The sequence below is a fragment of the Diceros bicornis genome, chromosome 18 (assembly GCF_020826845.1).
Source record: "Diceros bicornis minor isolate mBicDic1 chromosome 18, mDicBic1.mat.cur, whole genome shotgun sequence".
Lineage (NCBI taxonomy): Eukaryota > Metazoa > Chordata > Mammalia > Perissodactyla > Rhinocerotidae > Diceros > Diceros bicornis.
In genome coordinates, this window is record NC_080757.1 from 11,712,769 (window position 1) to 11,735,379 (window position 22,611).

At 55.0% G+C, this 22,611-nt stretch overlaps 2 protein-coding genes and 1 long non-coding RNA gene across 12 annotated transcripts; 1 reads left to right on the forward strand and 2 right to left on the reverse strand.

Annotated features, from left to right (window-relative positions):
• Window positions 1–661: 661 nt before the first annotated feature.
• SPAG7 (sperm associated antigen 7) lies at window positions 662–5,024 on the reverse strand. Its single transcript, XM_058559970.1, has 7 exons — window positions 4,888–5,024; window positions 2,250–2,317; window positions 1,933–2,021; window positions 1,708–1,792; window positions 1,497–1,586; window positions 1,243–1,399; window positions 662–1,081 (listed from the first exon to the last, which is right to left on the reverse strand). The coding sequence occupies exons 1-7, from the start codon at window positions 4,970–4,972 to the stop codon at window positions 972–974; spliced, it is 684 nt and encodes a 227-aa protein (XP_058415953.1). The 5' UTR covers window positions 4,973–5,024; the 3' UTR covers window positions 662–971.
• Window positions 5,025–5,153: 129 nt separating this feature from the next.
• Window positions 5,154–22,557, reverse strand: CAMTA2 (calmodulin binding transcription activator 2). Of its 10 annotated transcripts, none has more exons than XM_058559962.1 (22): window positions 22,477–22,557; window positions 21,070–21,164; window positions 20,766–20,869; window positions 19,230–19,297; window positions 19,012–19,147; window positions 18,129–18,215; window positions 17,716–17,869; window positions 17,246–17,380; window positions 15,738–16,681; window positions 14,897–15,023; window positions 13,312–13,446; window positions 11,323–11,438; window positions 10,499–10,683; window positions 10,078–10,156; window positions 9,651–9,873; window positions 8,864–9,168; window positions 7,572–7,768; window positions 7,134–7,317; window positions 6,858–6,929; window positions 6,368–6,555; window positions 6,116–6,190; window positions 5,154–6,022 (listed from the first exon to the last, which is right to left on the reverse strand). In XM_058559962.1, the coding sequence occupies exons 2-22, from the start codon at window positions 21,098–21,100 to the stop codon at window positions 5,959–5,961; spliced, it is 3,609 nt and encodes a 1,202-aa protein (XP_058415945.1). In that variant the 5' UTR covers window positions 21,101–21,164; window positions 22,477–22,557; the 3' UTR covers window positions 5,154–5,958. The 10 variants fall into 10 exon arrangements, with proteins under 10 accessions (XP_058415945.1, XP_058415951.1, XP_058415946.1 ...); XM_058559968.1 differs by lacking the exon at window positions 22,477–22,557 and adding an exon at window positions 6,723–6,743 and having other exon boundaries at window positions 6,116–6,188; window positions 18,129–18,200; window positions 21,070–22,313; XM_058559963.1 differs by lacking the exon at window positions 22,477–22,557 and adding an exon at window positions 21,462–22,310.
• Window positions 7,759–9,797, forward strand: LOC131417034 (uncharacterized). Its single transcript, XR_009222677.1, has 3 exons — window positions 7,759–8,291; window positions 9,381–9,632; window positions 9,721–9,797. It is a non-coding gene; the product is annotated as an uncharacterized LOC131417034 (long non-coding RNA).
• Window positions 22,558–22,611: the final 54 nt, after the last annotated feature.

Consider the following 22,611-nt stretch of genomic DNA (forward strand, 5'->3'; position numbering starts at 1 on the left):
TGGACCTTGAACAACAAAGTTCACATTTTGGAAGGAGGCTGCGGGAAGCGGGTGCCATGTGTGAAATGAAGCTGAAGAGGCACTGACAGAACATGGAACCAGCTCCAGGAGGGGAACGGGGTAGGGGACCAGGGGGTCTGACATCACCATGAGGGGGAAACTAGATCAGATCTGCCGGTAAGTTGAAGTACACGGTCTGCAGAGTGCACTGCAGCGTCGAAGTCTGAGTGCTCATCCTCACGAAATCCAAGCGCGTGGTGAGGATGAGTGATAACCAGAGCAGCTACCACTTCTATGGAGCTTCGAGGATCTGGAACGGTTCTAAATATCTGACATATATTGACTTGTGTAATCTTTGAAATGGTTCTATTAGATAGTTACCATTGTCCCCGTTTTATGGGTGAGGAAACTGAGGCACAAAAAGGAAAAATACCTGTTACCCAAGGTAACAGAGTTAGTAACTGGCAGAGCCAGGGTCCAAAGCCAGGCCATGTGGCTCTAGCGGTTTTGCTCTTAAAATACTCTCTCTTATAAATCTCTATGAAAGGGCCAATAATTGGCCATCCTTGGCCTACACAAACTAAAATTTTATACTGTTCAACCTAAAATTATTTCTCTTCCTCTCCAGGACCCACCTTTCTCTGTTCAAATAAACCAAGACTTTGGGTCAAACAGTGTTTATTGAATGTAGAGTAACCCCAGCCCCATGGGGAAGAAAATTTCAAGGAGAACAAAGAATAATACAGATTAAATACCCACCCGTGCATTCACACTCTTTCACACACACACGCACACACACACAAACACACAACACATCCATATCCAAGCTCCAACAGTGACAAACACTTGCTTCCCCCAGCCTGAGTGACAGCTGTTAGGAGGTGGTTCAGAGGTGGGGCTCCAGGACGGGTTCTAATAGCAGCAGCCTTGTCCCTCTCTGCCCCCGGTCCTGTCCCAGGGAGCTGGGGTGCCTAGGAGGTAGGTGGCAACTCTTCCCCGCTCTGCCGCAGACGCTTCTTGGCTCTGATCTCATTCATGGCCTCTTCAATGGAACGTGTGTCCCTCTTGTTGGCCACAGGCACTGGGGGCAGAGGGGAAGGTGAGGAGGGCCTAGGAGCCCTGTGCGGTGAGCTCCCCACCCCTCCCCCACCATCCTGTGCTCCTCTTCCTGCCCTCCCCAGCCCCCACCGTGGCCTCCTGTGATCCTCTCCCTGCCCTGCCCAGCCCCCACTGTGGCCTCACCACAGCCGTAAGTCTTGTTGGCCTGTAGCATGTGGGCTGCATCCTTGGCTGCCCCCTTGCCGATGAGGTGGCTATATTTGTCCTTGTAGTCGCTGGCGGGGCTCACCACCACAGGTCCCTGCTGGGCCGCCTCCTCCTCCTGCCGCTGGGCCAGCTCCTAGGGGTGCAGAGATGGGGCACCAGTGCTCAGGGGCCTGACCCCAACCCCTCCCAAGTGGGCTGCAGGGCTCCAGGGACTGCCAGGCATAACTCACCTTCAGCTTCCGTTTCTCCTCAGCCTTCTGGGGGTCCCACTCCTCTCCACGACGGTAGGAGTCCAGCTCTTCATCTGAGGGTGCAAACTCCTGGGGAAGAAAGGAATGATGGGGTGTAGGCTCCATATACACGTATTATCTCATTCCTCTCCCTCTGGGAGGTACAGGTTGAAAAGGAGAGAGGAGAGAGTGGGGAACTCAGGCCTCTCACCTTTTTGAAGATCATGACGTAGCGACACTCGTCGTCTTCCCCGAAGGAGAAGGATGTCAGGCCAGCCACTTCTACCACATCGTGTCTGGGAAGGGAGGGCAGAGGAGAAAGAGTATGTAGAGCCATGAGGGAGGCTAGCACGCTCCTCTCGCGGATTCCCACGCTGGCCCTTTCATGCCACCCTGGCCACCCGTTTCCTGCCTCCTCCAGTCCAGAGACACTCACAGTATGCTCCTCTCTATCTTGTTCATCGGCTGAAACTTTTTCTTGATCTGCCCACTGTCTTGAATGAAATCTGACACCTCTTTCTCCATCTTGGGGGAAAAGGGATGAAGACATGAGATGATGGCTCTGCCCCAATATCCCTCTCCCCATCTGGGCCAACAGGCCTTCCCCTCCCCACACCTTTCCCAGCCTCCGTGCCACTGCCTTCCAGGCTTCACCTCTCTCGAGACATTTTTAAAAAAGGAATCCTCAACCTTCCAATCCTAACTTATGGGAAGTCCTTCCTGAGGCTGCCTTTGGTCTCCAGTCGTTCTCACCCTTTTACGAAACTCCACTTTCTGTTGTTTCTCTTGCTCCTGCAGTTTCTTCAGGCGGGCAGCCTGCTCTGGGGGGAGAAATGGCAGCATGAGGCCAGGAGTGGAAGCATGGGTGGTGAGAGTTTGTAAAGCTTCCAAAGAGGTCTGGTGTCCACTGGGAGGTGTCAGCTGGGAAGGCAGGATTACTGGGCATTCACCAAGCATTTACTGATATTTCCTCTCTATCTGTGGCACTGTGCTAGGCCCTGGAGTACAAAGATGATTAAGGCATAGCTTTGCCCTTCAAGAGCCCACAGTTTAGTGGGAGTAACAAAGATGAGAATCATGCTTAACCCCATTTCCCAACCCTACTGGGGAAACCAATTAACAAACATTTATTTAATGACCACAACATACAAAGAACTATAAGGCATCCGGGGAGGTAAGGATAACAGGCTAAACCCTGGCCTCAAAGAGTTTATCATCTCAGTAGGAAAGGGGAAATTATTTAACTTCCTATATTTTGTAACACCCCCACTTCTCACTTCTACAGACAAGATGAAGCTGAAATGGCTAATCTGACCCTCTTCTCCTTTAGGAGTATAGGTGTCCCAGGTGACCTGCAAAGGAACTCCCCACCCTTGAGTCTTATTGCCCCCCTCTCCTCTCTTCTGCCATTTCAAATCCTTTCTATCTTTACGGTCCACTTCCTCCACAGGATGTGAATCTCTCCAGCTGCACTGAGCCACTTCCCATTTTCCTAATCACTCCATGCCTTTGCACATCTTGTTCCTTCTGCTTGAAATGCTTTTCCTCCTCTTGCAAACTATGAGAACTACCATGAGTCAGAGTTATTCACTGCTTCCTCTGGGGCCCAAGCACACTTGGTTCAGACACCCACTAGAGAGCATGTGCTGAGAACTAACATAACGTAACTTTTATTTGTCTCCCCTACCAAATTATGAGCTCCTAGAAGGCAGAGACCCTATTCATCTCCTATCCAGTTATTTTCTGTGGCCCCAGGGCCTGACAGTTTAGGAGCTCTCATCTCTCTGACCTCAAGGGCTCCGACCATCAGTGCATCCCATCTTGGCCATTAACTGTTCTCTAACTGGTTTGTGAATCTTCTCTCTGAATCTGAGGAGGTGTAATAAGATTGTGGTTAAGAACATAAGCTTCAAAGTCACATCTGGGTTTGAAACCCTGCCACTTTGTAACCGTTCAACCTCAGGCAAGTGACTACTAAACTCTGAACTTCAGCTTCCTAGTCTGTCAGCTGCTGCTGGTGAACCCCACCTAGACAGTGATGGTGAACATTAAATAATTCCAATTCCCAGTACCCACTATGCTCTCTCCTTCCTCAGAGCTTTCAAATGCACATTTCTGCCTGTAACACTTTGCTCTCCCTCTCACTTACTGAATTACCTACTGTTCAGCTCTCAGCTCACTGCAGACTAGGTTAGGACCCCTAGGTAGTTGCTCTCATAACAATTATTTTTCTTTCAGAGGACTTATTGGTTATTAAACTTCTGTGTGATCATTTCATCAATGCTCCAGACTGTGGGCTCCTGAGGGTACCCCTCGCCCCTGGCAACCGTTCAGTAAATAATGCATGATATTTCAATATTAAGCAGCACTTGAGAACTTTGAAGGCATCCAGCCTGCCGGGACGCCGGTGCCCGTGACGGGGCTTGTCCCTGGTCAAGACCCGCAGGGTTGGGAGCTGGGGTCCTCACCGCGGCAGTCATTCTGCCAGAGTCACTCACGCGCCACGGCGCAAGCAGCCCGGGGGAGGCCGGCACTACCCGGCCGGCCACGCCCTACGCTGGCAGCCCTGGCAGCCGAACTGGAGCCCGCCTGCGGGGAAGGTGCTCGGAGAACACAGGCGGGGAGACCAGGCCAATCGGACCCGGCTGGGGCATTCTCATCCCTTTAATCGACATCACGAGCCGGGCGGGCTGCTCGGGAATTTAAGACATCACGAGCCGGGCGGGCTGCTCGGGAATTTAAGGCTACAGATGAGAGAAGGGAAGCAGGGAGGCAGACGGGACAGGGTTAAGTCAAGTAGGAGGAGCATAAGGGCACCGACAGGACCCAGCAACCAACGGAGGTGCTGAGGGTAGGCTGGGCCAGAGACAGGTCGAACAAGACTTCAAAAGTAGACCTTTACGTTGAGACGGCCAATAGAGGTGAAAGGATCGGCGAGTCCTGGACCCAATCGGAAGCGGGATGGAGCGCAGGGACATGAGCGCCGGGAGGCGGGCGGGGCCGAGTGGTCGGACACGCCCTCCTCCGATCCGCAGGCGGCCGGCGGGGGGGAGCCGAGGAACACCAAGGGATCGGGCGGGGAGGGGGGAAGCAGCCCACCAATCAGAGCACGCGAGCAGCGGACGGGCGGGCCCGTCGCCGAATTGAAAACAAGCACTGCGGAACGCCAGGCTAGGGAAAGAGGCAGGGGGCTGGCGATAGGCTTCAGGGAGCCAATCATCGTCCGCTAAGGAGAGCGGGCGGGGCGGCAGCCCTTTTAGGGACTCTGGGGGTCTCGGAAAGGGCCTGTGAGGGGTCTCTCAAGGTTGAGGAGGCGGCGTCGTCCAAAGAGGGAAGAGTGCGGTCCTGAGAACCGGGCGAAGAAAGGCGGCTGTGAATTTGGGATCCTCACCTCGGGCCTTGCGCCGAGTCTCCTGGTCACCGAGGCTGGGTGGCTTCTCCATGGAGCTCAGGATGGAGCCCAGTAGGTCCGCCATCTTGGGAGTGACTGAGAAGGGGCGGTGCGTCTTAAAGGGAAGGGCGAAATGGCTTTAAGGCCGGAAACACGTCGGAGGCGGAAAACCGTGCGCCCACCCCGCCTGGGCCGCTGCTGACCGCGGTCCCGGTGCGCGCGGCGACCTCTCGCCGGCCGAGGCCCCGCCCCGCCCGCCCTCGCAGACAGAGGCTGGAGGCTGGCTGGTGTAACGATGTTTAATGGCAATTCGTAGAAACCAAGCCCATGCACAAGTAGAAAGTGCTCGTGGAGCCGGCAGGAGGCCCCCGCCGCGCCGGGGACCCACAAGCCCGGCCGTGCAGCCCTCCCCGCGGCGCCTTAAATAGATTCTTCACTATACTCTGTATGTTACATTATGTACAAGCCCCCTCCCCTCAGGAGACGGGGCGGGACTCCGCAGCGCGTTCCCATATACACCCCCCTTTGGGCCGGAGGTTGGTGGCCAGAGTCGGGGTGACGGGGGAAGACATGGCCAGGAAGGGAGGAAACAGACGCAAACATGCGGAGTCGGGTGGGGGCCCGGTCAGCCCTGAAACACGAGGGGCGCGCGCAGCGAAGGCAGAGGTGGGGCCGAGGCGGATACATTCAGAGACGCGTCGAACAAATAAATAAGGCAAGTCAGGAAGGGGCCGGTCCGGTGCAGGCAGGGAGGGAGCTATGGAGAAGAGGCAGGCAGGGCTCCGGAGGTCACAGCTGAAGATGCAGGTATGTGGGGCGTGGGTCTTCTGGAGCCAGGGACCGAAAGAGAGGGGGCACGACCCAGAGGGAAGAGGAGCGAGGTGGAGGAGCCGGGGGTGGGAGAGGGAGCTCAGCACTTCGGAGGGGGAGGAGGATGGAGACCTAGGAAGGGCTCCAACCAAAGTGAGGGGGAAAGCTGCCGACAGGGGGCTCCTCCTCCCCCAGAGAGCCCTCTCCCTGTTAAGACTGCAAGAAGCGGCCCCCAGGGTGGTGAGAAAGGCGGTGGAGAGGTCAGGTGGCCAGTCCGGGTTGGGGAAGCCCTTCCAGCTCCTGATTCTGCTTCAATTCCCTCATCCTGCAGAGAGACAAAGAAGGAGTCAGAGAAGACTAGCAGATCAGGGAAGGTGAAGGTGGCAGGGCAAAACCCAGCGAGAGAAAAGATGGGTACCTGTGTCGGCAGCGCCGCAGGAATCTCATGATCTTCCGGGCTGCCTGGTCCTGCTTCTTGGTGAGAAAGGAGCCTCTGGTGGAAGAAAGAAGAGATGAGGAGACCTCACACAACACTCAGACATCCCCTGCCCTCAGCCCCATAGGAACCCAGCAGGGAAGGACACGATGATGGGCTGGTGGTTGGGGGTCTGTGGGCATTGGGCAGGGTTGCAGTGAGTAGGCACAGAGGGCTGGAGGGCTGGGGCCGTACTTGTTGCGGGCAGGCAGGCTGCCCGGGGGCCGGTGGGGAGGCCCGGGCCGGCGTCGGTAGGAGCGGTAGTGCTGCTGGATAAGCACGGCTGCTCGGCGGCTCTGCTGAAATCGCTTCTGTTCGTAGTAGCTTCGGAACTTGCTCTGGATCAGGATGGCCGCCTGGGTCATCTTCTTATAGAGGGCAAACTGCAGGGGTTGGGAGGAGGGACAGGAGCTGAAATGGAGCGACAGACCCAAACCCCTGAGGGTCACCCCCAAGTTCAGTTGATGCATGTCTCTCTGTTTAATCCACACGCTCATGGAAAGGCTGAATGATCACAGACAACCTCACACCCAGATCTCATGCCTGATACCTTAAGTGCAATCCAGGTCAGCTTGTGGAGAGAGAAGGGGAGTTAGGGCTCCGGCAGCATTCTGGGTGCTCTGGGCTGAAATGGGTGTGTGTGGTGTGGAGTGGTGGGTATGCTTTCCAGAGAGAAGGGTCTCACCTGCTTGTACTTCCGGTAACAGCGCTGGATCACAGCTGCTGCTACCTCCTGCTGCTCCTTCAGCCGCCGGCCCTAAGGGGAGGGAAGGAAGCCTCAGCACCTAACAGCCCACCTAACAGACATCTGACCTGTCCTTCCAACTTGCCTGGGGTCCCCTGACCCTTCACCCCATCCAAGGCCTGTCTGGATGACTGTTCTCCCTCCCAAAGTCCTAGGAGCCCACAATCTCCCGACTGAAGATTGTGTAATTCATCCCGAGACTCCCAACCCCCTGACCTTGTACTTTCGGAAGGCTGTCTGGATGACTCGGGCTGCCTCATACAGTTCCCGCTGCTCATGATCTGATAGTGTCAGCAGGGCAAAATCACTCTCCATCTTGCCACTAGCAGATGCAGAGAGAAACTCTGCCCAGGAAGGTGCTGGAGGGATAGCCAGGCGACCCCGCTCAAAGGGCAGTTCGCTGTACGGGATAGGGAGAAGGGATGTCATGGGCTATGTGAAGTCCCTCTTCTCCCACCTAGGGACTGCTGTGAAGGCAGACCCCCAGCAACAGAGACTGGAGAGTGACCTCAGAGCTCATCAGCCAGTTCCAGTCCCTTTCTCAAAGGCCCTGGGACCTGAGCCAGAATGGAGCTTTGGCTATGGGGAAGCCTCCTTCTTCCCTCCCATCTTCCTTTGAAGAATAATCTGGAGGCTCTGTCCTGAGCTGGTCACCTGGGAGGGGCTGAGCTGGGGAAATGGTCCACATTCTCCAGGTAGCTGGCCAACCAGGACATGGTCTCGCTGAGCCCCAGGGCCCCAGCCCGCTCCCTCATTGGGGCTCCAGCCTCAGGCAGCCCCACGAAGTCTTCTCGTTTAATCCGCTCTGGTGTGGCTTCGATGATCTGCTTGGCCAGTGAGATCATGTCCACCTGGATGAAGGAGAAGCTGGGTGAGCCATGAGATGCCTCAAATGCCAGAGGTTCCTGCCCTGCCAAAGCTGTAGCCTCAGTCCACTTCCTGTCTTGTTCCTCTTCTCACCACCAGACGATGAGGCCTCAGGGATTGCTGTCCCTGCTAAACCCATCTTTCTCAGCCACTGTTCCAGATTCATTCATTTATGCTTGTTGGGCTCCCACTTGGGAGTACAGCTCTCTATGTTGAGGGGTAGTAGAAAACAGGATAGAAAGAACATACTGCAAATGGGGATTCCGGAACTGAGCAAATGAAGGACTTACCCTTCCAGGCCGACTGCCCACTGTCCCACCTGGGCCTGCCCCATGCTAGCCAACCAGCACATCCTCCCCACAGACTTGGCTGTGCCCGCCACCGCACCCCCCTTCAGCTCTCCAAGAACCAGCTCAATGCTTGCCAGCCACATGACACCCTGTTGAATGGCTCCAGCCTTGCCTTTGCTCCAGCCCTGAAGCCCACAGCACTTCCTGCTGACCACAGGTAACACAGCTGACCTTGCAGAGTTGTCAGGTTTTTTGTACTTTTAGTGCTACCCAATTAATCCATTAGCCTCTCTAAAGCAGATATGTCCCCAGGTTCTAGCAGAGAAGTATGCTGCTACACTTCCAGATTCATTCTCTCTCACTTACTCATTCATTCCACAAGACTTTCTTAGCTTTTACCATGTGTGAGCGTCCTCCACCCGGATCATTGCCAGATCCCTCCATCTTGCCAACCTCTCTGCTCCACACACCTCCCAACTTCCCTCCATCGCTCTGGTTCCCCAAGAACCTTGTCTCTTCATGGATTAACAGGTAACCCTAACAACCCAGCACTAATTGAAGATATTCCCCCGGATTTTTAACCTCTGGTGCCTCATGATTTCTGAGTTGCAGGCTGTGACAGGAGCTAAGCAAAGGGTTACATCTTGCCTGTCCCAAAATGAGGGTACATGGCCCTTTCTTTCCAAACAGAAGCCAGACTCTGATTCTGTTCTCGTAATAGCTGGCGTCACCCCACCCCTGCACCCACTCTATTTCTAGCCCTCATAATTCCACCAACATAAGCAGTACCGAGATCACATCCACAGCTGGTAGGCTGTCAGCATCCTCGGGAGCAGCCTCACCATCTGGGGCTGGGGGAAGAGGAGGCGGTGAGGGTGGGGGCCCTTTGGGGGTGGTGGCTTCATAGTCCATGAGGAGTAGGGGGGCCTGTGGGACACCAGAGGAGAGCTGGCCTGAGACCATCTCGCCCATAGTAATCTCAGAGGCTGGCAGTGGAGCAGGGGGAGGACTCCCATCCGGGGCACTAGAATAGGCTGATGTGACGGAGAAAGTGCCATCTGACAGTTCCGAGGGCGAGGAGACACTGCTCAGACCTGTGAGGTGAGGGAAGAGGGTAAGGGCAGCAGGAGCCATCTACTATCCCTCTAGTTGCCTACCTGCCCCCATCCTTGCTCTCAATCTGTTGTTCTTGCTACTATTATCTCCCCATCCCCGCCTCTTCCTCTCATACTCTTTCTGTCTCCCATCCTTCAGCTTTCCCATGGCCTATCCTAACCACATCCCCTTCTTTGTTTTTTTTTTGCAGAAGATCAGCCCTGAGCTAACATCCAATGCCAATCCTCTTCTTTCTCGCTAAGGAAGATCGGCAACCCTGGGCTAACATCCGTGCTCATCTTCCTCCACTTTATATGGGACGCAGCCACAGCATGGCTTGACAAGCAGTGCGACGGTGCGCGCCCGGGATCCAGACCTGTGGAACCCTGGGCCGCCGAAGCGGAGCGCGCGCACTTAACCACTGCACCACCGGGCCAGCCCCTCACATCCCCTTCTTAAAAAGGTTAGGGGAAACCCTCACCAGTGTCTGGGCTGGAGGAGGGTGGCGACAGGGCAAGTGGGGGCTCAGCTGAAGCTTCTTGTCTCTGCAGTTCTTCGAGGCAGCGGGCAAGGCGCACATGACCCCGGGAGTGAGCCACGGACAGGGGTAGACGGCCCAGAGAGTCGGGAATGCTCAATGCCTGTCTGTTCCAACGGAAAAGGAGCACAGCAGCTTCCAGGTGTCCCAGGGCACAAGCCCACATCTGAGGAGAGGGGCAGGGAGAGCAGGATGGAGGAGAAGGGGGGACGGAGGTGGAGGTGAGGCCTAAGGTCCTCCTGGCCAGGTCTTCAGTCCCTAAGTCCCTAGCCCTCCCCAATCCTTCCCTGCATCCCTCAAAGCATCTTCCCTTTGAAGCCCTGTTCCCATTTCCCATTGCCACATGCGCTCAGGACTCCAGCCTCCTCACCAGAGGGGTGCAAGAGAAGTGATCAACGTTGAGTGGGTCAACCTCTTGCTCTAAGTCCAAGCTTCCGGTCTCTACACTCCTGGAGGGTTTGAGAAAGGGACGACAGAGCCCATCAGGGAAAAAGTGGGCAAAGTAGGATCATCAGAATTGAAGGGACTGGGAAGCAAGCTGTCTAGAAGCACTAAGATCAGTGGATGAAGCAGTCGAAGAGATTAATAAACGTAAGGAGCTAAAGAAGTCAGTGTCTAAGTCAGGAGGTATTAAAATTCCCCCAAATGCAAATCCTCTTCCAGCCCCTTTTCCATCCCACAGTGACCCCAGCTCCCTCTTGGCAGGGGTCCAGGTCCTCCAGTTCCTCCTCAGTCCCCTGGCACTTCTGTCCCAGTGGCTGCCCAGCCCCCTCCCTGCTGCCCCTGCTCACCGCCACTGGCTCAGGGTCTCGATGAGGCGGGCGTAGCCCTGGGCAGCAGCCAGGTGCAGAAGGCTCATGCCCCGGAAGGGGCTTCTGTGGGCCAGACGTTCAGGACCCCTCCAGGTGGAGCGTGGGATCATGCTCTCTACCAAGACCACCACCCGTGCCTCGAACCCGGGCCCCTGGCCTTCATCCTGTGGGACACACACCCTTATGCAGACACCTGAGCAACTGGTTCCCTGGCTTGGGATGGCCTTGGCCACCCCACACCTGTCCTCTCAGCTTCTAATTCTGCCCCCTCCCCACACTTCCCGCTCCAGGTTCCCACCACCCAGCCCTCCAATGGCCCATCAGTTCTCCTAGTTTGATTTCCTGGGTGTCCCTCACTCCCACAGCCAACTTTCTCCAGCCTCTCTGGCAGCCAGACGTCACACACCCTTGCCCACGTTGTGCCTTCACATGTGGCTCAGATCAGTGCCATATCCACAGATGGCTTCTCCCCCTCAGAACCCAGAGTCCTCTCTCAGTCATCTTCTTTCAGAGACTTGGGACCCACAGAGTGCTGAGCCCCAACTCTCCTGATCCCCTCCCCCATCCTCTCCTTCATCTCCATCCTTCTTCAGACCAGAAATAGTCTGAAGCCTGTCACGCCAAGAAGGTGCCCAGAATAGCCACTCGCCATGGGGCGGGGGTGGGAGCAGGGTGACGTCAGGGAGAAGGAAGGAGGCCTGGCAGAGGAGGCTGGGGACAGGAGAGTCATACACTAGAGCCGTTTTCTTTAGGAAGACCCTTGCCCTGTTCCCCATTGTAGACCCCCCTCCTCGTGGAAGTACCCGAATAGGAGGCGCATCAGGACCCTGGCAGGGTGCCTGTCCAGCTGCTGCAATCTCTGCCATCCGCTTCTCCATCTGCTCCAGTCGCTCCAGTATGGACATCCGGAACTGGTTGTCTGAGGGGAATGGGTATGGGGGGCTGAGTGGGCAGAGTCTAGGTGATGCCCTGATCACCAAAACCAGACCTGTCCCACGATCTGGGAGGTGAAGATACAGACTCATACTCTTTTCTCCAAAACAATAGCCCCTTTACCCACCCACCTTCTAAATACAGCCCACCAGGACTTAGTCCTTAAACTAGGGCTCTTAATACCACCCATCGACCTAGGACCAGAATCCAGAACCAAGACCATGTCCTTCGAGACACAGAGACAGCAGGAACTCCCGAGCAGCATCCAGCCCGAGCTGCCCCAGATCACATACACACGTACTCCCCAGCCTTCTCCTAGGAGAACTGTTCCCTCAGTTCTCCTTGCCCCAGACACTACCTTTGTCCCCCATGCTGGGGCTGAAGGACTCCTGGGTCCCTCCTCTCTGTTAACCACTGCCCAAAAGAGCTCAGGGACTGTGATTTGAAAAGCACCATCCCTGCCTCCTGGCCCCCCGCAGCTGTCCACAAAGAGGACATCAGGGAGGGAAGGTGACAGAGAGGGGAAAGCCATGTCCATTCCTCCTCCTCCTCCTCCCCCCACCCCATGCACAAATACACATGCACACACATACACCCCCCCCCAAGCTATATCTGTGCCCTCCTGAGATCACATAAGGACAAGGAGGGGAGGTGGGAGGGGCTCAGAGCCATGGGAAAACAGGCACAGAGAAACAGGTGGAGGTTGGGGATGTTCTGAGATGCCAGAACAGAAGGGGATGAAGGTATAGAGGTGATGGTGGGGAGGAGGGTGGAGAATGATGAGCAGAAACCCAGGTATAACAGAGAGGAGAGAGAGCAGAAGGGATAAAAAGGTGAAGGAGAGGAGAGAAAGGATAAAGGAGAGCTAGGGGACATACCAAACAAGCAATAAGAGAAGGGGGGCAGGTTAAGATGCTGGTCCAAGGAGAAATGGAAAGAGGACGGAGGGAGGGAGGAATCCTACAGGAGAGATGGTAAAACACAGATCAGACAGGGACAGCAAGGTGAGGAGCAGTCACAGAGCAGACAGAACAGGGCTGGGATCCCAAGGTAGATGGACTCAAGTCAGAGACCCAACACTCACACTTGGGCTTTGTGAGGGGGCAGCTCCGAGAGCCAGCAAACCAGGGAGAGAGGCAGGGATGGAGGAAGACAGAGAGAAACTCAACAGGGCCACAGCAGAACCAAGAGAAACCAAGAGGCAACAACAGAGACACCAAGAGGAGGAGACAGAGAAAAGCAAAGTCAGGAAAGAAGCAGGTGCAGAAAGAAACAATTCTCAAAGCCACAGTAGGGATAACCAGTAAAGATTTAAATAAATACACGCATACACACGTATATGTGTATGTGTGTGCATCTCTGTGTGTTCGTATAAGAAAGTATATTAAAGGTGGTGAATATCACTGAGTAGTAATATAGGCAATTTTCATTTTCTACTTTGTGCTTCTTTGTAATTTCCAAATTTCCTATAATAAACACCTATCTTTATATTCAGAGGGAAAAACAATAAGAAAATTTAAATACATATGTAAGTATGTATATACACTCATGCATGTCCCACACGTATTGCTCTAGACCCTGGCCCTACGCCTGCCTCTTGGCCTCGCTCGCCTAGATCCCATCCTCTGGGATGGAGAGGACATGGCAAGAGCTGGGACAAAGATGGCTACAAGATTTATGGGGAGGAGGAGGTGAGCGAAGTTTGCTGCTGCATTTAGAAAGACCAATGAAACAGGAGCTGAGAAAACGGGTAAAATGGGTGCTAAGCAGTGGTCATTTGAGTCCTGAGGGGTCTAGGAGCATGTCATGCTCCAAGATTGTGGGGCCCGACAGTAGGGGTCAGAGGGCTAGGTACTCACCATCCAGTGACAACCAGTCAAGCTGAGTACTAGGCAGTGACAGGAATCGGCGGGCTCGATACTCAAAGAGCACAGAAGCAGAAAGGGGCCCCTCCCGCCCTGCCACCTGCAAAGACACCAGCCCTACCTCATGGGCTGGGGAGGGCAGGATTAGCGAGAAGGGCTCTCCTTCCCTGGCTCCTTCTCTGGTCCCTTGAGTCAGAGCCACAGATGATCATTTCATGTCTATCTCCCCCAGTCTCCTGCTGTGGGCCAAGAGGCCCTTGGCTTCAGTGGCCTTGGCACTAACTGAGAAGCGATTCCATTGATTTGGAAACTTAATATCTACTATGGGCCAGGGACCCCTTGGATTCTAGACCCTGTAGTCAAGGATGTTTGTTATTCAGCACCAAGGCCTGGAACATGAGGGTCAAGAGATGCCTATACTTATAAACAATTTGATGGTGGTTAAATCCCTTGATCCCCCAAGATCAGAGTCCAGAGGTCATGACCCTGTTACTAAGATGAGGGAAAGGGGAATTAGCTGCTCACCAACAGTGTCTAGTGAGAGCTGTGTACCAGGGTCTCAATGTCTATAGCCTTGAGAATGACACCACCAGGCCCTGGTCCCAAGACTAGAGGCTGAGACTCTTCTTTCCACTCCCAGCTTCTCTGGTCTCATCCCTCTTCCCTCCATGCACCATTGAACAGGGCTGTTGAGATGAGAGGAGAACACACTCATAGACAGCAAAGCTGTCAACCTGGTGGTCCTTGGGGTCCCACAGTAACACTGACTGTCAAGTGCAGGGTAGGGGACAAAATTGGCGGCAAAAGGGCAGAGACGAGCCTTGGCAACGACATCTAGACCAATGTTGTCCAACAGAACTTTCCTCAATGATGGAAATGTTCTGTATCTGCACTGTCCAATAGGGTAGCACTAGCCACATTAATTAGAAAGGGTTAGTCAGAAGGACTATGGAAATAGGAAAGAAGCTGCACTCTACATAAAAATAGAGGTTGGGAATAACCACATGTGGCTATTGAGCACTCAAAATGTGGTTAGTGTGAATGAGGAACTGAATTTTAAGTTTTATTTAATTTTAATTAATTTCAATACGCATACGTGGCTAATGGCTACCATATTGGACAGCATAGGTCTAGAAGCCAATGTCCTTTAGTCCCAAGACTAGTTGGAGGAGACCAACATCTCTCCCTTCTCATTCTCCCAAGAGCTCCCTGGATTGGAGCCAGAGACTCTGACTCTAACTAGTCAGAGGGCCTGGACAGGCCTTAGAGTCTATAGACCTTGACCCTTTGGGTCAAATGCCTGACCCTACAGGATAGGAGGCCAAGGACCCAAGAAAGGAACAGACTTATCCAAGGTCACTAGTCAGCTAAGGAGCAGATTTCTTAGACCAGAACCTAGACCTTCTGACAGCTAAGACCAGACCCATCTGCCTGCCAGGCGAACAAGGGGTTCAGCCTCAGGACGAGATGAGGTCCTTGTGCTCTCAGGAACAACCCAACACATTTGTTCCCAGTGATTCCTGGAAGTCATCACTGCCCATATGTTAATCCCTTCCCCTACTGTTCCCAATCCCCGTACCGGGACAGTAGCAGCGTAAGACACCAGGCTGGACAAGTGAGGCTGGCACTGCGATGTGATCAAAGACACAGGAGTAATGCTCGGCGGCCTCTGTCCAAGGACCTGTGATGAGCACCTTGACCCCACCCTGCAGACAGAAGTTAAAGAGCCATGTGACTGGAGTTCTGTTGGATATTCATTCCTTCACTCATTCATTCACTAATTCAGACTTTGTGAGAGTACCTACTATATTGCAGGCCCTGTACTAGATTCTAGGGGTACAGGGATTGGACAGGACCCAGTGGGGTGAGGTCAGCTGGTCTGTCCCTCCTCCCCAACATTCCTGCCCTCTACCTGAATCTACCAGAAACAGGAAACTCACTGCCTCCCCCAAGGCTACCAACTCATTTGCAGATAGCTGTCATTAGGAGGAAATCCTTTTCTTAGGCCCCCACTGTACCCCCACTGTAGTTCCTCCTTTCCCTCTCTAGGACAGCACAAAGCAGAAATTCTCCACTGCTTAAGACAGTCTTCCAGCTTCCCAAAGTCTGCAATCACATCCCAGCCGTGTTTTCTCTTCTGCAGGCTGAGCTGCCCCAGTTCCCTTCCCCTGAAACAGTCACCAAGGGACAATGAAGTCCCCTGGGACACTTGGGGGACTCACACAACCACAGCTAACACGTGGAAGGGGGAGGAAGGGATAAAGGGTTAGTCAGAGGGACTATGGAAAGAGGAAAGAAACTACACTCTGTAAAAACAGAGGTTGGGAAGAAAACTAAGCAGCCATGAAAACGAGGGAAACTAGGTCACAGACCATGGGGCAAGAGGGATGGAGGAGGGAGGAAAGAAGCCTGAGACTCACCTCTGGGTAGGACCACTCTGGGGAGAAGTCTGTGATGGTGCTAAGAGCAGGAGAGAGCTGGGGGGTTGGCGCAGGGATGCTTGGAGCTTCATCACTGATGAGTTCTCCCATAAGGTCTGGGAATGATGAAAGACTGAAGGGCTCCAGTTCGCTGGCCCCACCAGCTCCTCCAAACAAGGCATCCCCTCTTCCTACCCTGCCCGATGGCTCCAAGGGGGCAGGTGAGGGTGGGGGTGAAGGAGGGGGTGAAGGTACAGGTGGGGTGGCCCCCTGGGCCTTGAGCTCCTCTCCACTGTCATCATCTTGAATGAAGAAGCAGTTTCCTCTTCTCCCACCTGCTCCCGAATGCTGAGGGGAACCCCGAGCAGCCGCCTGGGGCTCCAGGGCAGCAGCAGGCTCTAGAGCAGGACAGGGGGTATGGGCGGCCTCTGCCTCGGGGAAGTCTGGGCTTACCCCCTGGCCCCCTCCATATGTCTGGCCCCTCTGGGGGCTGTTGAGAAAACGATCAGGGTCAAAGGCAGGGCTGGGAGGAGCTGGTGGGGCAGAGGGCTCAGAGCCTACAACCACAGCCAAGCTCACAGAAGGCCTAGGATCAGCCTGGGGAGTCAAGTGCCTGGTAGGCGTCAAGCCGCCAGTACGCTGCTCCAGTCCCGTTAGCAGGAGGATAGCGGTGCCTCCTCTCGACGAACCCCCTCGAGAGGTGGGAGGGCTAGGTCTGATCTCTAGGGGTTCTGCAAAGCCTGATGAAGAGGAGGAAGAGGAGGAAGAAGACGACGGGGAGGTATGTGCCTTGGGGAGCTCTGGGGGAAGCGGGGCTATCAGTGAAGGGGGGTCAGGGGGATGGGGATGGGGGATTGAGGTCAGGGTTAAAGCTCGGGGCTCCACTTTGGGAGAGATGATGCGGTGTTTCGTGCTGCTGCATTTGTGGGTAAGGCTCCCGGAACCTGAAGTGGAAAGGGGTAGGGAGGAGAGAAGGGATAAGACACATCTTTCTCCAGCCTTCTCTTACTGGAAGCCTTTATGTATTTCCTGGGACTTCGCTATGTACCAGAGATGTAATACTGACCGTGGCCACTGGGAGGCAGCAGAAATGTTTCTCTTACCTCCCTTCTCCCTCCCCAAATTAAACAGGGCTAGAAGGGCATTGTAGGGGAGAATGAGGGCTTGGGGGAGTAGCTGAGAAAAATAGGTAAAGGCATAGAAAAAGGACAAAAGACCAGAACCAAGGGAGTACCAACTAGTGGTAGTGCTGGGGTGGCCAGGAGTTGCTAAGGGTAGAAGGCAAATAAAGTGCCTAGACTGCCAGGACTCAAGTAAAAGGAGCTGGGGCCAGTGTGCGCCCAGACAGGAAGGCCTCTGCTCATCTGGCCCATCTTTCTGGGACATGCAAAAGACATGCAAATAAGCATGCAAATCAGCATGCAAATCTCAACAAGACAGATATCCCCGACTTGAGTAGAGCAGTGTGGCAAAGTGGGAAGAGAGCCCCAAGGTCAGGAGTCACTAACCAAGGCCCCCACTGCAGAGACAGGCATGGGTTCGGGGTGCGGGCTTGGTCGGGTGAGTGTCCAGGATCTGCTGCACCAGCTGCTCTACAGAGAACTCCTCTGTCCCGTTACCACAGCTCCACTTGACGCCATGAACTAGGGGAGAGTTGGGGGGAAGTGCTGTGGGACCCCCACAAAACAGTCCCCAGAGAACCTTGATGGCTCCTCCAAGCACCTGAGATGCTCCAAGACTTTTGCCCAGGTGAACAGAGGCCAGCAGCCTCAAGACTGCTCGGACACGTGGCTCACAGCTGTTCTGTAGTCCCTTCTGTGTATTGCAACACCTCAGAATGCACCCCCACAGGAAAGCCCCTCCTGGCTTGGAAGGAAATGGTCACCCCACATGCTTCTGGGTACAGAACCCTGGCCCCTTCTGGAGGCCGCTGTTTCCACTCTCCCCTTCGAGCACTGTCCTAGCCCTGCTGCCTTACACATGGGCTTCAGCTGTCCCAACAGCTCCTCCCGGGACCACTTCAGCCACTCTCGACGGTCGCTGCTGATGGAACAAAAGATGGGGCTGCAGCCCTTTCCACAATCCTCCAGGGCTGGGACGTTCAGGTAGTGCACAAGGACGATGTCAGGGTTCTGAGAGCACAGGGGTACACACACAGAGCACCATGGGGTCCTGAGGTCCAGGGGCTCAGCTTCCTACTCCTCACTTTCTGCCGGGCAACCCCATCCTCACCCCCAAATTCTGGCTCTCTCCATCCCCAACCCCCTCTCTCTTCTTCCCAGGCTCCTTTGCCCACTCAGAAGCTAGTCATCCTTCCATTTCATCCTTTCAGATCCCATCTCCCTCAAAGAGCCAGGAAGAGTCCAGCTCTCTGAACTCTTCCATCCTTACCTGGAGCAGCCAGTAGCAGCGCCGATGGAATGTGGGGACGATGGAAGAGTGAACGTAGCAGCCATAGAGACACTGCCAGGAGACAGGCTGGGGTGGGGGGAGGGCTAGTCTGCTCCCCAACTCTTCCTCTGTTCAGTCCCTTTGCAGGAATCCCAATCTTTCCACCAGTTCCTCTTCAACCCTCACCCACCCCCACCTATTCCCCACATCTTTCATAATTTTATTTATTTATTTATTTTCCCCCAAAGCCCCAGTAGATAGTTGTATGTCATAGCTGCACATCCTTCTAGTTGCTGTATGTGGGACGCAGCCTCAGCGTGACTGGAGAAGCGGTGTGCTGGCGCGCGCCCAGCATCCGAACCCGGGCCACCAGCAGCAGAGCGCGCGCACCCAACCGCTAAGCCACGGGGCCGGCCCCGACCCCACACCTTTCAAATCCCAGCACCCCAAGACATAGGTGAGGAATAGAGAGAAGGGAACAGTGGAGCCAGGGGCTTACAATGAGGAGCAGAATTGAGATACGGGACCATCTAGAAGTCAGAGGGCAGGGCAAGAATGTATCCGAGAGGAGGAGCAATGATATGGGGAAGAGAAACCTGTCCCTAGAGGTTCAGTACTTGGACCCCTGAGGGAAATGCAAGAGACAAGAGGGGACTAGGCATTGATGTCCTCCAGGGGGAGGCATGGCCTAAGTCCTGGAGAGTTGGATCATGGAGGGAAACGGGAAGCAGAGAGTGGGCTAAGCAACCAGCTTGCTGATCCAAAGTGAGTGAGAAAGAAAGGGTGACTGGCAGGCAGATGATATCCAGCCCTGACAGGGCTGGAACCCAGCTAAGAGTGGAGGAGGGCAAGGAAGGGCAGATGAGTGGGATGCCTCGCTTACCTCCATGCCCTGGACCTTCAGCTTCATGTGGTCCTCTCGGGTGGTCTTCCCATCCTTCCGCTTCTTCCAGAGGTAACCATCCTTCCGGTATTTCACCTTCTTGCGGTTGTAGAGGATAATGGAGCCATTCTGAGGCCTGAGGAGGGAAGGGTTGGCCTCGAGTTCTGTGGACAGAACCCAAGACCCTTGCCACTCCCCACTTTCACAAACTTTCTCACCTTGTCTTTGGAGCACAGGATAGCCACTCGTCGTGCTTCTCAAAGGTGATTAAGTACGACGCAATCTCCTGTAGGAGGGAAGGCACTCAGGTGGGTGTCCCCTTCATAGAGGCTCAGCCTAGCCTCTCGGTCATCCCTAGTCTCACTCTCTGCTGAGTTCTGGCAGCTAAGGGAGGATGCTACCAGGTATTAGGACCAGCAAGGCCCACTGACCTCCTAGGAATCCCAGGTTCCATCTCAGACAAAAGTCTAACCTCTCCTTCCCTTCTTCCCAACTGGGACCTTTATTTTGGGGCCAGGTCGAAGCTCTTCATCATCCATTCTTCATGCTGCATATTTTACTTATTTTTTATTTGCTTATTTATTTATTTATTGAGGAAGATTGGCCCTAAGCTAACATCTGTTGCCAATATTCCTCTTTTTCTTTTTTTCTCCCCAAAGCCCCAGTACATAGTTGTATATCCTAGTTGTAGGTCTTTCTAGCTCTTCTATGTGGGACGCCGCCTCAGCACGGCTTGATAAGGGGTGAGTAGGTCCGCACCCAGGATCTGAACCAGCGAACCCTGGGCCACCGAAGCGGAGCATGCGAACTTAACCTCTTTACCACCGGGATGGCCCCAGTGCTGCATATTATTTTACTCTCTCCAAATCCCATTTTTGTGCCACTTCCTGACTCAAAAAACTTCAATGGTTTGACATTGTCAGGAATTCCAGATTCCTCAGCCTGACTCCAAGGTTCTCCCAGACCAGGGATCAAACCATCATTCCCACTATTTACCCATATTGCACCTACCATTCCTACCAGATCAGTCCATTAATTCTTCCCAGAACATGCCCTGTGCAGTCACCTCCTGAATGTTAGTGCCCTACAAGCCTGAGGTGCCATGTGCACATCTCTCCGCATCTGGAAATCCTAGCCATCCTAGTGACCAAATCCCTTCCCAGGTCTCCATGAAGCCCTGCTGACCACCCTGGCCCTTCCTGCATTTACAACAATAACCCCACATACATACCCTTTTACTGACGGTTCTCTTCTAATCAATAATCAAATCAATAATGACTGACTACCAAATACATACAAAGCACTGTGTGTGGGGAGCACAGAAGGTGTGTAACGCAAAGACCATGCCCTCCAGAAGGAGCCAGCATCAGTGGTGGTTAAAAGCAGGGGCTCTGGAGTTAGATAAACTACATGAGGTAAGTCAGTTTCCTCATCTATACCACAGGGATAATAACAGTGCCTGCTCTACAGTCATTACAGGACTGAATGAAATAACGTAGGTCAAGTGCTTAGCACAGTGCTCGGTTTGTAAGAAATACTTTGTAGGTGGTAGCTATTATTTTTACCTGGGGGGATATGACAAGAAGTGAGCTCCTAAGAGAGGCAGGTCTTTATACCTCTCCTATGATCCCCAAAGAGACTAGAAGAGCACTCTGCACTTAGGAGTGTCGACAGACACAGGAAGACCCCCCAGTCACCCTCCTCCAGCCCACCAGGCCTTGCTAGGCCCTAATCCTCCAGGCTCCCTGGAAAACCTCATTTGTATTCCACCGTAGCCGCTCTGGAGGCAGCAGCGGACAGCGAGGAAGACACTCCAGCAGCTTCTTGGGGAGAAAGATCTTCAGGTGATGGCTGTTCTCTAGAGGGAATCAGAAGGGAGAGCTTAGTGTGCTGCTCCTGACATCCCTGCCATAGCCCAGGGGAAAAGAGCTGAATCCAGAGCACTGGGGGAAACTGAAACGATGACAAGAGAGCAGGGACCCAAGAATTAGAGGGTCGCCACAGCATGGGCAGAAAAAAAGGCTGCGCCCAAACGGGGAACCTGGATTGTGAACTCACCAGCAACCTCGGTGGTGTCCTTGGTATTCATGGTGAGGGCTCCAGGGGGCAAGGTCACCCCCGGCCTGAGGGGCCGGGGGGAGGGGGAGTCTGTGCTGGGAAGGGAGAGAACAAGGTCATGGCAGAAGCCCCCACACTTATGCGGGATGAGGAGGATGAGGTGGGAGAGGGGGTGCAGAACTGGGTCATGAGGTCTGGGAAAAATGAGGAAGTGAGAAGGGGTTGGACTATGATGTGAGAGCCAGAGGCAGGGAATGGAGGAGAGGGAGAACCCAGACACGGTGCCAGAAATCAACATGAGTGGGGAAACACGACAGAACAGAGCAATCAGGAAGAGACTGGGGGTTGGGGGAGGGGAGAAGGCTCGCAGGGCTGGCGCTTCAGAGCCTTACAGTGTGGGCTCAGGCGGAGGCCGGAGCTAGGAGGCTGGGGCTACGGTGGGGTTAGGTCCTGGGGCACCCGGTCCTTGGAAGATGGTTTGGCAAATGAGAGCCCGGGTGCTGAGGGGAGGGCAGATCTAAGTCCGGGTGGAGAACTAGGCCTTAGAAGACACACCCTGAGTTCCTTCTCTGTGTGATTTTTCCAAGGGGAAGGGCAGATCAGATAACTGATCCTAACCTACTCCCTCTTCTCCAGGTTGATCAGGGCCTGGTGGAATCTGGGCTAGACATCCAGGACCCAGCTTCCCATCCTCAGGACAACCCATCCTCCACCCTGAGGCTGACAGCCCTCTCCACTCCTTACCGTCCCCCCACCCCCACCCCAAACGTCTCTGCTTCCCCTGGCCTCCAGGCCTACCCTACCCCATCTACCACTCTGGCTCCAGCCTGAGCCCCCACCCTCCTGGGGAAACAGATGGAAGCTGGAGGAGGCTCCGGGCTCGGGCTCCGCCAGGTGTCCGGGGATGAAGAGGGGGATGAGACCAGTCCGAGCTCCGCTGTGTGCAGTGAAGCCTGGGTTGGGGTAAGGACTCCGCCCAGGGCGCAGGTGCGCAGTCCAGGCTGGGCAGCCTGCCAGGGTGCGGAGCGGTGCCGGGGGCGGCCCCCCACCGCGGGGCGGTGGTCCCCGGAGAAGCTCCGAGGTGGGAGGGTCCCACCTCCCGCCCGCACGAAGGGATGTTCTGAGGAAGCTCTGGAGCGGAGTTCCCGGACCCGCGGCGGGCGCGGGGCAGAGCGGATGCCGGGGTGCGGGTATCCCCGAGACGGTCCCGGCACGGCAAGTCTGCCTTGGGGCCCTGCGCCGAGCGGCGCCCCCTGGCGCGGGGGAGGAGGACGGAAGCGGGGAGTGCGGGGAACTGGGAGGAGGGACGGTGGTCCCCGGCGCTGCGCGGCGCGCCACGTCCGGGCTGGTGGAGCTGCGCCCCCTGGCGCGGGGGCGGAGAGGCGGGCGAGAGGCCCTGGCTCTTACCTCCCGGGGTCCCGCGGGTGACGGCGGCAGCGGCCATTCTACCCCACACCGACCCCCCCCCCAGCGCCGGCTGACAGCGGCGTCCGACGTCACTGCGCACGGGGCGGGGCCTCCCAATTAAGGGGATGGGGGTCT